Source organism: Echinops telfairi, unplaced genomic scaffold (genome assembly GCF_000313985.2).
Source record: "Echinops telfairi isolate 266 unplaced genomic scaffold, ASM31398v2 ScPeMD7_7400;HRSCAF=8409, whole genome shotgun sequence".
NCBI lineage: Eukaryota > Metazoa > Chordata > Mammalia > Afrosoricida > Tenrecidae > Echinops > Echinops telfairi.
In genome coordinates, this window is record NW_022111300.1 from 47,881,778 (window position 1) to 47,895,152 (window position 13,375).

General features: G+C 36.1%; 1 protein-coding gene across 1 annotated transcript in view; it reads left to right on the top strand.

Annotated features, from left to right (window-relative positions):
- The window catches only part of RELCH (RAB11 binding and LisH domain, coiled-coil and HEAT repeat containing), a 121,701-nt gene that overhangs the window by 25,598 nt on the left and 82,728 nt on the right, over positions 1-13,375 (top strand). The window contains exons 2-5 of the mRNA XM_045296067.1: positions 4,446-4,535; positions 11,882-11,953; positions 12,067-12,122; positions 12,222-12,335. Coding sequence (XP_045152002.1) covers positions 4,446-4,535; positions 11,882-11,953; positions 12,067-12,122; positions 12,222-12,335 — 332 coding nt within the window. The remainder of the gene's footprint in view (positions 1-4,445; positions 4,536-11,881; positions 11,954-12,066; positions 12,123-12,221; positions 12,336-13,375) is intronic.

Sequence of the window (13,375 nt, forward strand, 5' to 3'; positions counted from 1 at the left end):
AGCGGTTGTGTCGGGAAGGTGAGCATCATAGAATGCCAATTTACTAGAAGAAAGTATTCTTGTGTTGAGGGAGTACTTGAGTGGAGGGTAGCTATTTCTTAAAGTGGTGAATTTCTCTAGACTTTTAGATACATTGGATCATGGTATTAGAAAAATAATTGATTCTGAAGAAGCCTACAGTTCAATTATATTGAAATTACACTATTGCTTCTTACCAGATTCAAAATATGAAGTACCTTTTACTTACAAAGTCGATTTTAGAATAGTCCATTTTCCCCCCTGATAAAATTAAGTATACTAAGTACAAAGAAGGGCATTTTTAGTCTTTTTCCTTGTGTAGGTGTATAGTCTTTATACTTGTGGCACTTGCACAGAGTAGATCCCTATTAGACTGCCCTGTTGATAACTGCCACTTAATGCATGTTGATTTGATTTTCTAAAACGAAGCTGAGCTGGCAAAGTTTTTCTGTAAGGAACAGGAAGTAAGTCCATATTGTAAGTTCTACAGACCTTATATGCCATATGGTCATCTTCCTTTTTGTTGTTTAATTCTTTATAAATGTAAAAACTATCTTCAGCTTGGGAATAATAATAATGCATAAATAGATCTCAGGTTAGATTTGTCCCAAGGCTGTAGCTTAATCTTCTGAACACATGAATGTTATATTGTCATGTGATGCGGGGGTAGAGGGGTGAGGTGGTGGAGGGCAACACAGTTTAACATGTCTCAAAATCTCAAAATATTGTTAGTTGCTTGTGTTAATAATGGGTTTAAGTCAAAAAAGGAGTACAGTGGACAGATGATTTTGTAAATTGCTGACTTTTGTTTTGTTTGAGTAGCTCAGAACTTTTATGGATGTTTGGTGTGATGTCCACTATAAATTTCATCCACATATTGATATACACCATTGTTTCCCAAAGTGGGTGATGCTGCCAGCTTCCTAGCAGGTACTTTAATGATCCAAGAGGATTACAAAAGCAGATATTGAACACTTTATCCTAGATTTCAGGCTTTATGTTTCTATAAAAGTTTTTAATTACCAGAAAGGTACTAAGTAGGCCAAATAAGTTTGGGAATCTATGATATATATGAAGGACTTCAAAAAGTCCATGGAAAAATTCCATTTTGAAACCCCTTTATGGATATGTGTGTGTAATTTTCCCCTGTTTTATCTCACATTTTGTCTTGGAAACATCTTGAGGCACCAAGTGCTTTGTAAAGAATTTCTTAGCAAGTAGAATTTCCCTTTTTATTTTGCCGTAATTTTAGAAGGATATTTTTACTGGATATAGAATTCTGGGTGTATTTTTTTATGCTTATATTTTAAAGATACTCTTATTGAAACAAATTATAGCTTTATTATTAAGATGAAATCTAGATGCTATAAAATGCACCCATTCAAGTGATCTCTAACATATTCATAGAGTTGTGCGACCACTTTCATAATCTATTTTTAGAACATACTCATCACCCCCCAAAGAAATCTCGGACCATTGGCTTCTCGCTTCCAATTAGCTGTAGCACTAACCTATTTTCCGTCTATATATTTCCCTATTCTAAAAATCTCATAAAAAGGAATCATACAATAAATATGTGCTTCTTTTGTGACTGGCTTAGTTCAGCATAGTTTTCAAGGTTCAGTTCTGTTCCATGTGCATAGTCTAGTCCTTTGTACTTCTGGATAGCATTCCACTGTGTGTGTACCACATTTTTTAATGCATTTGTCAGCCGATATTTGATTTTTACTTTTTTGCCATTGAACATTCACATACAAAATTTTGTGTGGTGTAGTTTCTCTTGCACTCATTTTTACCTAGGATTAGAATTGTGGACCATGTTTAACCTTTTGAAGAATTGCCAAATTTACCCACATTGGCTGTGGTATTTTACATCGCCATCAGCCTGGTATAAGGATTCGAATTTCGCCACATTCCTGCCGACACTTATTGTCGTCTGTCTCTTTTATCACAGTGTTTTTGTTTGGTGCAATCGTGTAGATTTAGACTCATAGCAAGCCCAGGTGACAGTAGAACTGCTCCACAGGGTTTGCTAGGCCATTCTCTTTATGGGGGCAGATTGCTACACCTCTGCCCTAGAGAGCTGCTGGTAAATTCAAATCCCTCCTCTTTGATTAGCAGCCTAGTCCTCATAGTCACCCTCCAAACCAAACCAAACTCACTGCCATCTAGTTGATGCCGACTCACTGAGACCTTTAGTCATTTAGTGGGTATAAAATAGTGTTTCACAGTGGCTTTCATTTTCATGTTCTTAATAAATAATGATGATGAATGTGACTCTGAAACTTCTTTTTTTTTAAATTCATTTATAAATACTTTTTTGAATGCTTTGGAAATGAAATTAACATTATTTTACTTTTTGGATTGTTTATTACTAGTATATAAAATAAGATTAATTTTTGTATATTGATCTTTTATCCTATAACTATTATTAATTCATTTGTTGGTTCTGGCTGATTTTTAAGGCGTTCTTCAGAATTTTCTAAGGAGCATTGACTGCTAACTCACCCATTCAAAACCCACTAGCCAGCCATAATTTAGTTAGATCAAGCATATTTCTACATATGTTGCCATCATTATTTTCTAAACATTTACTTTCTATTTGAGGCCTTTGTATCAGCTCCTCTTTTCCTTCCCTCCCCCCTCCCACTCTTGTGACTCCTTGATAAATTGTAATTTGTTTTCATATGTTGCACAGACCACACCCACTGCTGTTCCCCTAACCCCCCACCGTTTCTGTTATTCGTCCCTCTAGGGGTGTGTGGTTATGTGTAGGTCATTGAGACCAGTTCCCCCTTCCTCCCTTCTATATCCTCCCTGCCCCCACCCTCCTTGTATTGCTACTCCCATTTCTGTTCCTGAGGGGTTAAACTGACCTGGATTCCATGTGTCACGAGCTCTTATCCATACCTGTGTATATGCTCCAGTCTAGCCCAAAGTGAAAGGCAGAACTGGGGTCATGATAGTGGGGGGTGAGGAAGCCTCAAAGAACCAGAGAAATATTGTGTGTTTCATCGGTGCTATACTGCACCCTCGTTGACTCATCCTTTCCTTGTGACCCTTCTGTGGGGGATGTCCTATTGTCTACAGATGGGTTTTTGTTCTCTGCGCCAACCCCCCTTTGTTCTTAACAATATGTTTCTGGTTTTTTTATTGTTTATATTCACTTTTAGTTTTCATCTATTTGTTTATAATATGCATTGTTTTGTTGCCCTCTTTATCTTGGGTGGAGATCTCTGGGCTTCTTAAATCTCTGTCTCAGGCATCTTTCAATTACACACTTTGGACCTTTTCCTGTTGCGCCACAGATCCCTGTTGCTCTCTTTAATGATCTTCTCCATCCCCCTCCCCCTTCTGTTCTTTACAAGGACAATTCCTTTCAGTTTTCTTTAAAGTCACTGACTTGTTTGCTTCTCTGTTTCATTCTGTTATTAGAACTGCCCAGTGTTTTTAAATTTTTACATATTCTACCTTTCTATTGTACAGTTTCTTTATACTTGTTTATTTATTATATACTTGGTCTGGATTCTTCTACTAAGTTTCTTTTGCACGCGTTCTGTGTGTATTTTCCTTTACTTCTCTGAGTATTGTAAAAGCAGCTATACTAACTACTGATATCTACTAACACTTGGGTCATTGTGCACCACTTCATTGTGTCTTCTTTTGAAATATGGTTATACAGTGAACCCTCGTTTATCGCGGTTAATCGGTTCTAGACCCTACCGTGATAAATGAAATTCCGCGAAGTAGGATTCCTTATTTGTAAATCAAATATTTTCATAGTTAGAGCATAGAGGACATGAAAAAACTCCCTTTAGTCACCATTACACTCGTATTACCCAATTTATTAAACGAAAAAGGGAAAATACAGTAAAACATTTTGGACGTTACAATTATTTATTTATTATATTATTTATGGCATCAAGCATGTACAGTATGAGCCAATCAGTGGCAGTAATGACAGAGCATGCGCTGTTAGGCAAAAACCGCGATAGAGTGAAGCCGTGGAAGTCGAAGCGCGAAGTGGCGAGGGTTCACTGTATTTTCTTTGTTCTTTCATATTAAGGAGACGATTTTGCTATTTTTCTTTGAAGAGAATTGATATTTGTATCTCCTTTTCTTTAATAAGTAATTCTCTCTCTTAGGTGACAGCTTAAATTTCAGTTTAGTTTTGATGTTAATTGAGCTACTTATAATAAGTCCTGTGTGTGTAGTTCAGGGATTAACCAGGGTTTGTCAGGAATACCTGGGTTATTGCAAAGTAACCACATTGGTATAAACATTTTACTTAGTATTTTAATAGAGTTCCTAGATCTTAGAATCAAAGTCTTAATAGCTGAAAATAATGATAGGTAATTGAAACCCGGTTTACTTGGATAATTAAATAAAAACTCATTTATTTAATTAAATTTTTTTCTTTGTTCTAGATCGGGCTGGGAGCATCAGTACCCTTGATTCCTTAGACTTTGCAAGATACTCAGATGATGGTAACAGGGAAACTGATGAGAGAGTAGCAGGTGAGTAAGATTGTAGAGACATACATCTGTATTCCTTGACATTCCAAATATAATAAAAATGGTTTAGTAATTTTAATTTCTACAATTTGGTGTGTGAAAATAATGTTTATAGTTCTTACCAAACTTTTGTTACTTTTCAGCTACAGGGTACCTCTTACTCCCTCTTCTTCTTTAGTGGGGCTGCAAATTTCTGGTTATGTGCTCATACTATTTGCTGAGTCTTGCTTGCAGGCAACATTATGCAATGGCCATAACTGGTGTCAGGTTTAAGTTAGTATAGTATAGTACAGTACAGTATAGTATAGTATAGTATAGTATGAATTCAGTTGGACCTGAGCCTCATTCTTTTTATCATCCAAATTAGGACTGATATATAAGTGTTATAGGGCAGTACAACTATATGACAGTTAAAAATTGGTTGAGGTGGGGCGGTGTTGATAAGCTATTTCTATTGAATTCCCTGTGTATATCTTAGCTATTATAACCTTTCTGCATGAACTTCTCTTGACCGTCTTATGATCTATAAAATAAAGGGTTAATATTTGTTACAGCAGGGTTCTCTAGGACCATTCTAAAAGAAGGCCACCATTCTTTCTAATTAGTGGTTCCCATTCTAATCTTTCTCCTTCTTACCCCATGTCCTAGGCATAACTATTGTATTCTAGGAACTTCAGAGGACTAATTTGTACCATGTGCACTGGTCACCCCAAACGAGCCTTGTTGAGTGCTGCTGGAGGTCCACCCTAGAAAGTGCCAAAGTAACAGCCCTGGCTCTCTAATTATTAAATGCGCAATACCTTTTGGTCCCTCAAGGCTGTGGTGCTTACCACATTGTTGATTAACTTACAGGAACTGTAGCCCTCATAAAACTATAATTCTGTGAGAGATGGTATTTGGGGTTCCATTAGAATGATGGGCACTCTTGGAATAGGAATGCCACATGGGACGGATGGAGCATGTAGAGGCAGCATGGGGACAAGGAGCATTCCATCTTAACTAACTCTTTTGAATTTTTCTTCCATTTATTGAGATAAGTATGTTAAAAACCTACCTGTCAGGCTCATTGTGAAGGAAAGGGGAGGCTAATTCTTATATAGTACTTGCTCCATTCTCAACATTGCTCTAAATGTCTGTGAACAGATTTGAGTTACAGAATTATCATCCCTCCTCCCTTTTGAACAGGTGATGAAACAGGCATTTGCAGGATTACTTTAGACTTTGATAGAAGAACTTGGCCTCAAGTCCAGGTAGTCCAATATCAGTGTCCAGTACTGTCCCACATGCCACCTGTTAGCATGAAAGATTAGGTTTGACCTAATTATATTTAACACTTCAATATATGATTTTCATTCCTTGACTGGGAATAGAGACAGAATATTTTTAGTCAGTATTTTGTATTAGAAAAAAAAATGACGTAATAACTTTTAGTTCAGCAGAAGCTGAGAAATGGGTCCAGCAATATAAACGATAACTATCCATTTAATGGAGAAGTTACTGGAAGAATTTAATGGGACTCCTATATCAAATCATGACTTAATCAAAAGCATCACTTATTGTCAGCTGTAACAGTATAGAACATATTAACATTATCTAAAAACAAATTTAGTGGAAGTTACTTGAATAGTGTTCTGACTGACTTACTCTGATTACATGTTGTACAAAGGTAAATCTGCAAAGTACTATTGTTAGGGTTCTAGTTTATTCATGCACAGATTTATTCCAAGCAAAGCATGTTCAAACGTGTTGCTGTGATCAGAAGATGGCTGCAGACAAGTTTTCTCAGATGTGTGGCTTAGTGTCTTTAGGGTATATTCAATAAAAAGGATATTTTTTGTGTAAGATGAAAACATGATTTTGAATTCAGGGCTCCCATCAAATTCTTAACAAAGCTAATATTGATATTTTTCTAGTTATCTTGCAAAAAGTTTGCAAGAATGTTGCCCCAATAAAAGAAGACCTTTTTTAGGTGGCTGAAGTGTTTTAAGAAGGGTCAAGAAGACCTCAAAGATGAATCCTAAGCAAGGAAATCATTTCAGAAAGTTATAGTGATTCTTTTTTTAGGACTCTGAAGGAGACAGACCTAGGTAGAGGATATGCCAAGAATTAGTAATTTCACATTTTTGATATTTTTGGTTAATAAAAGTTTCTGTGATTCTGTTAGGAGCCCTGATGGTGCAGTGGGTTATACACTGAGCAGTTGGTACTGACCAGCTACTCCAAAGTAGAAAGATGAGGCTTTCTGCTCCCATAAAGATTTACAACCCCGGAAAAACCCACAGAAGGAGTTCACCCTGGCCTAGAGGGTTATATGAGTCAGAATCCACTTAATGATTTTGTAGGAATACTTCTTACTTACTTTTGCATGTTGTATATTTTAGGTTAAGCATTCAATGTACACTTTCTCATTGAGAGGAGCCCTGGTGCCATAGTGGGTACCTGTTGGGCTACTAACTGCAAGGTCAGCATTTCAAAACCATTCATAAGGTCGCTATGAATCAATCGATCTCATGGCAGTGAGTTTGAGTTTTGGTTTATCTAATTGAGAGCATAACTAAATAGAGTTTTATATATTAATTTGTATTGTTGTGCATTTTATAAAATTTTAAAATAAATCCTACCAAGAAATTGGTGACATAATTATTTTCTTTCCTTTAGTAACCATTTGAAAATTTAGTCTAATTTAGGAGGTGTATTAGCATTCTTGTTATTTAGCTATTTTATTATTTTCTGTTAGGTGAAACATTATAGATTAAAAAGCAAAATGTTTAGCCAAAATGTATAATAGTTGCTGGAACAATCTTTAATTGTCATGGCATTATACGTAGAAAAGATGAAGACAGACATTCCTCTGGCCACATGTCACTGTTGATACAACATTTTTATTCCCCATCTAACATTTTATTCAAACTTCAGAGTAAAAAGTTTGATGACTGTTTCAAACTCTTTGTGGTAGGATGTTATGAGCTCAATGGAAGAGTAGAAAGAGAAGAATGAAGAAGCAGCAGTGGACCTGGAAAAATGACAGACTGCATGCATAACAGACTAAAAGATAACCTATTTATTCTGCGGAAGTTTTTATCTAAAGACTATTCTGTGCCTCTGGGTTTGTGGAAATAATGTCACTGCTAATTACTATAGTGTACTATACTCAAGGAGCCCTGGTGGTGTAGTGGCTAAGTGCTTGGCTGCTAAGCAAAAAGGTTGGCAGTTCAAACCCACTAGCGTCTCCATGGCAATCTGCTGCTGTATAAATTTGCAGTCTTTTAAAGTCAACAGGACAATTCTACTCTGTCCTATGGGGTTATTATGAATTTAAATCAACTTGGTAGGAAGGGGGTTGGATTGTTCTGATACTATGCTCACATATAAATGAATGTTTTCATTCATCTCCATTTGAAAAGGGGCAAAGAACATACCTTTTTCTAAGCAATGGCTAAAATGTTTAATTTTCTTTTACTGTATCTTTTTATTAAACCCAGAAATTAAGATATGGTAGATGAAACTTTACAAAAAATTTTTCAGAATGCTAATCATAATTCTCAATTCCAAAAATACTTTTGAATAAATAAATAAATACTTCTGACTGCTTTTAATAGTAGGAACTTAAAAATATATCAAATTATGTCAAAGGTTTGTTAAAACAACCCACAAAAGGTAATCCAACTGTCACCAGGTCACATGTAAATCTCATCAGGAAGGAAGAGATCTGTTAGAAAGAACAAAAACTTTAAACAATCTTTTTTTCATCTGTACCTTGTCACTGAGGGGTAAGCATTGGGCTGCTAACCACAGAGTTAATGCTTCAAACCCACCAGCCACTCTGCGGGAGAAAGATGGCACTGTCTGCGTCTATAGAGATTTATAGTCCCTGTGACTTCGACTCCATGGCGCTGGGTAGGGGATACAAGTCTTAGGCAGAAAGAGGATATGAATAACACAGGTCATGGGTCCACTGCCTCACCAGACTGTCTATAGCAGTGGTTCTCAATCTTTCTACTGCCGCAACCCTATAATACAGTTCCTTGTGTTGTGGTGACCCCAACCATAAAATTATTTCCGTTGCTACTTCATAACTATAATTTTGCTACTGTTATGAATTGAGCAACCCCTGTGAAAGGGCCGTTTGATCCTCAAAGGTTTAATCATCTTTTCTTGTTTCTGAGCTAGAAATTATTTCTGTTCAAGGTCAAGCTTGTCGTGCATTTCCTACACGTAGAAATCTGGTTATTTTTGCCACGTCTCTACAGGTTTCTCTTCAAAAAGGAATGTGTTGCCAGAGAAACAAATGTTTTTGAGCATCTCTCTGTGTCAGGCATTGTGCTTACTTTATATGTAATATGTTGTTTAACCCTTTGAACAACCCAGCAAAGTAAGTCACAATAGCTTAGTATAGGAGGCTTATTTTTTAGCAAGCCTCAGACATTTGCCTGGTAGCCTCCATAAGTTAGGAGGCTCACAGATCAGGATTTCTGTTCTGGAACCTTTCAGTACTGAGTTACAGCTCTGACCCATGTGTACGTTCAGTTCCTATGGATAGCAGAATTTTATCTGTCCCACTTAAGACCATTTCAGCATAGCCATTTTTTTTAATAAAAGTAAAATTTTTGAAACTTTTCGTTTTAAGTATTTTCTGTTTCTGAATACATTTTTCATCGGATGTATCAATTTTCATGTAAAATGAGTTAAGTAGTAGCAGAGATCCATCCACTCAAATTAAGTTTGATCTAGCTGTTTTTGTAGTAAAGTACATTCTATGTTATTAAATAAGCTAGTATTCGCATATATGATATACTTATATTTTTTAAAGTTTTCTTAAAGGCTGCAAGGGACATTTATTAACAAACATTTGAAATTGTCATTCTTGAATTCATTGAGACATTTTGAGTGTCTGCTTTGTGTTAGGTACTATGATAGGCATTAATTATACATATATGAAGTAGATAAGGAATCTCAAATTTTTTCTTTTCTTTTTACTGAAATATTTCTGTATTTGTAATGTAAGCATTTTCAGGGGAGTGATAAATAACTTAATTGGGGGTTAGAATTGTATTCAGCTGGGTTGGGTGCATAGCATGAGGAGTTTGGTGGTTGGTTACTGCCATATCTCTGAAAAACATGAAAATCTTCACACAGTTTTAGGAGGAATTTTATGTAAAAGGCAACTGGAAATTATACAGTGCATTGTATCTCTTTACAAAATAACTGATTTTTAGCATTAAGCAAATGTTTTTAAAAAGAAGCCAATTCAAATATATGTAAATACAGCACCTCTATTTAGAGCCTCTCCTGTGAGACTCAGTATCCCTGTGATTATATCATATGCATACTGTCTTTATAGAGCTGGTTATAAAGATATGCCTTTGCTTTTTACAGTCTATACCGTATATTAAGAAACATGCAGCAGAGTGAATTCATTTTGATAGGCATTCTCTTTTCAAAGTGTTGGTAATTTAATAATATTGGGCAATTTTTTTATATCAATATGCATAGGAATATGAATTCTTGCCATCTGACATGGGTTTTTCTGGCTTTCTGTGCCTGAATCATTCAGTGTTTGCTCTTGGTCACTTAAATTTTTGCCAAATTAATTTGAGTTTTCCCCAGTTTGTGTTTGAACCAATTTTTTCATTATTTTCTTCCCCTCCCCTCCCCCTCATTTCTGTCATTCTGACGCAGGGCATTTCTGATCTGCAATTGTTCTGTAGTATATATAGTTTAGTAAGATACCAATGATATTGGAAAATATCAGTAGATAATCATTTTACTTTTGTGGTAATTAGACATTTAAAAAATTCAAAATCAATTACCTAGAATTATGAAATTACCAAAAAAGAAGTAAACTAACATGCTCTTTACTTATCTCACACACGTAACGTGTGGTCTTTTAAACCTGGAACTAATCTCCAGTGTGTGAGTTTTACCTTTGTTGCACAGAAATGCTTGCAGATCAGCATTGCTGAGGACCAAATAGAACCAGGAACAGACACCATCTGATTTTACGTGTGCTTCCATGTTGCTGCAGTTAAATTCTGTGCATCAAAATAAGTGGCCTCCATGTTACTACATGTGATTCAGCTACCTCCTAAGTTTTTAATGAAAATTGCAAACTGAGTGAATCCTACTTTTTCCATATATTTTTATAACTTGGTTGTCTCTGATAACATCTCATTTAACATCTCTTTGTTTGTCAGTCAGGGAAAAACTATATCCTTAAGATGAAACCTTTAATTTTCTATTTTTTTATGCAAAGCAATTTAACTACCATAGTGGATTAAATAGCCAGTTGTAACAAAGATCACTTAGTCTTCCTAGAGCTGTATTTCATTAAGATACCCTCCACACACCCACCCATGTCTGTTTGCTCTTTTTTCAGCAATTTGGAAAGACATTATAATAAAAATTCTCCCAAGTATGCACATACAGTTAAATTGTGCCTCTGATTAGACGTTTTAAAGAGCTAACTACAATGTTTCCCCAGTTTTATAATTAGACTATGTGGTGAGATGAGAAAAATTTTGAGTTTCATTCATACCTCATAAAATGGAAAAATCAGTGTCAAGAGTTATCAGGGATTTTGAAATTCAACTTACTTTTACTTAGGATCCTAGACTCCTACATTTTTAGAAATGTACACAACCATTTGCTTTAGAAATCTCTTAATCAAAAGTTACAGAAACTTTTTATCCATATTTGCCATATCCATCCAAAGGCCTTGAAACTTTTAAAACAGACAGAATACATTATATATGCTTGTTTCTTAAATATATTGGCATTCCATCATTTGTTAAATGCTTAAGCCATATTCCTTCAACATCTTCAGAAAGGGATATTTTCACTATCATGTCTACATACTGATTTATAACATTTGAAGAAAGCATTATAAATTAACTTATTTTAATCCTCAGATATATTAAAGTCTAGTTACTTGGGCTTCCTCTAATCTTATCTCTACCCCGCCCCCAAGATTATGTTACTGAAACATTTCATTGCATTTTCTTAGCTAAACAGCATGAAGTAGATGTGCCCAAATGACTAATACATTGGCGACCTACATGAGAGGTTTACCTTAGAGTTTATTTTTAAGTAGCACGATTTCCTGTCAGACAGCTGGAACCCTCGATCAGCAGGCCCCTGGATTCTCCTAAAACTGTGGAAAACATTCACCAGTTTGCTTGCAAATCAACTCTGCTGCATGCGTTCACAAATTTCATGAAGATTGCATGCTTTCTGTTCTCAAGACAAATTGTATTTTTTTTTCATACCCATCCTTGCTTTTTATTTTTTTATTTTTGTTTCCCTTTTCTTGGTTGGATGCCTGTGTGTGTTTATTCCAAATCCCTGTCCAGTCCTGGAGTTTGAACTACGGAAAGCCAAGGAGACCATTCAGGCCCTCCGAGCAAACCTAACAAAGGCTGCAGGTGGTGTACATAAAATTTTCTTTTGAGACTTTTTCTACTTTGACAATATAGAAGTAGCTGAGATATTTTCCAATGTAAAATAGTAAAATGTTATTTACAATTTCTACCCTCAGAAAATGAAGTTCCTTTACAGGAACGAAAAAATTACAAATCAAGTCCTGAAATTCAGGTGAGTAAATGACATAGCTACAAGTATCTTCCTCATCAAGTGGTAGCACAAGTACCGAAGGAGAACTTAATGGTCCTGTATCTTCTATCTTGCTTCCAGGAGCCAATCAAACCTCTTGAAAAGAGAGCTCTAAACTTCTTAGTCAATGAATTTTTATTGAAGAATAATTACAAGCTTACATCCATAACCTTTTCAGATGAAAATGATGATCAGGTAAACTTACATTGTTTTTGTATGTGTATGCATGTGTGTGTTTTTGGTTTTGTCTTGCTTTTTTTTTCTTTTTAACCTAGAACTTCCTTACTTTTTCTATTACCTAGTTTCTTCTATTTAAAGCGACACAGTATTCTACCAGGTTAGTTCTCAAACACAAGTCCTTGTCTACCTGTCTGCCATTGCCCATTCCCCAGGAACATCTCTGCCATTTCTTTTAAGTAACATTGTTACTTCCTGCTTTTTCATGTTAGAGGTTGTCTTTTGGATTCTCCTTAAGGAAAATGAGGCAGACTATACCTTTATTTGTTGATTACTACTACTTCCTCAGCTCCATCCTCCTAAATGTACTTGTATCTTAATTTTGATTTGAGTAATAGTGTTTTCATTATTATGACTAAGTTTTGGCTGGTATCCACTACCCATCTGTCAGTGTGTCAGCTGTGGTGCTATGATGTGGGAAGTGATGCCACTGTATTTCAGTTAGCAGGGTTTTCCCCGTGATGGACAGCAGAAGTTGCCATACTAAGAAGTGGAAGGAAAGCATGATGATATATTTTCAAAAATTAACCCGAAAACCCTTTGGATCAGAACAGAGTATTACTTGATATTATGCGAGAAAATGAGCCCCAGCGTGGAAGGCACTCAAAGTACACGCTTTCCACAGCAGTCAAGCATGCCAATGACTTTGAAGGTGGCACAGGACTGGGCTGCCTCTCATCCAGCCGCACGTGGGGTCACCAGGAGTCAGCCACCTCCAGGAACAACATCTGATGATTTCCCCTGATATTACTAGCTCTTTTTGTTTCCTCGCTTGGTTCTCTATGTACTTAGCATTCATCCAACCCTAAACTTTATTGCCAGGGCTGCCATCGGAAGTTTATCATTATTCTATCATGTTCTTCTTGGAGATTTCTTTTCTGGAGCCGCTGATCTTCAATCCGGCCTCCTCTGTTCTGTGCATGAGGCATTGCCTCCTCTTGGAAACACTTTAGACCAGGGTTCTCAACCTGTGAGTCGCAAACCCTTTGGGGGTTGAC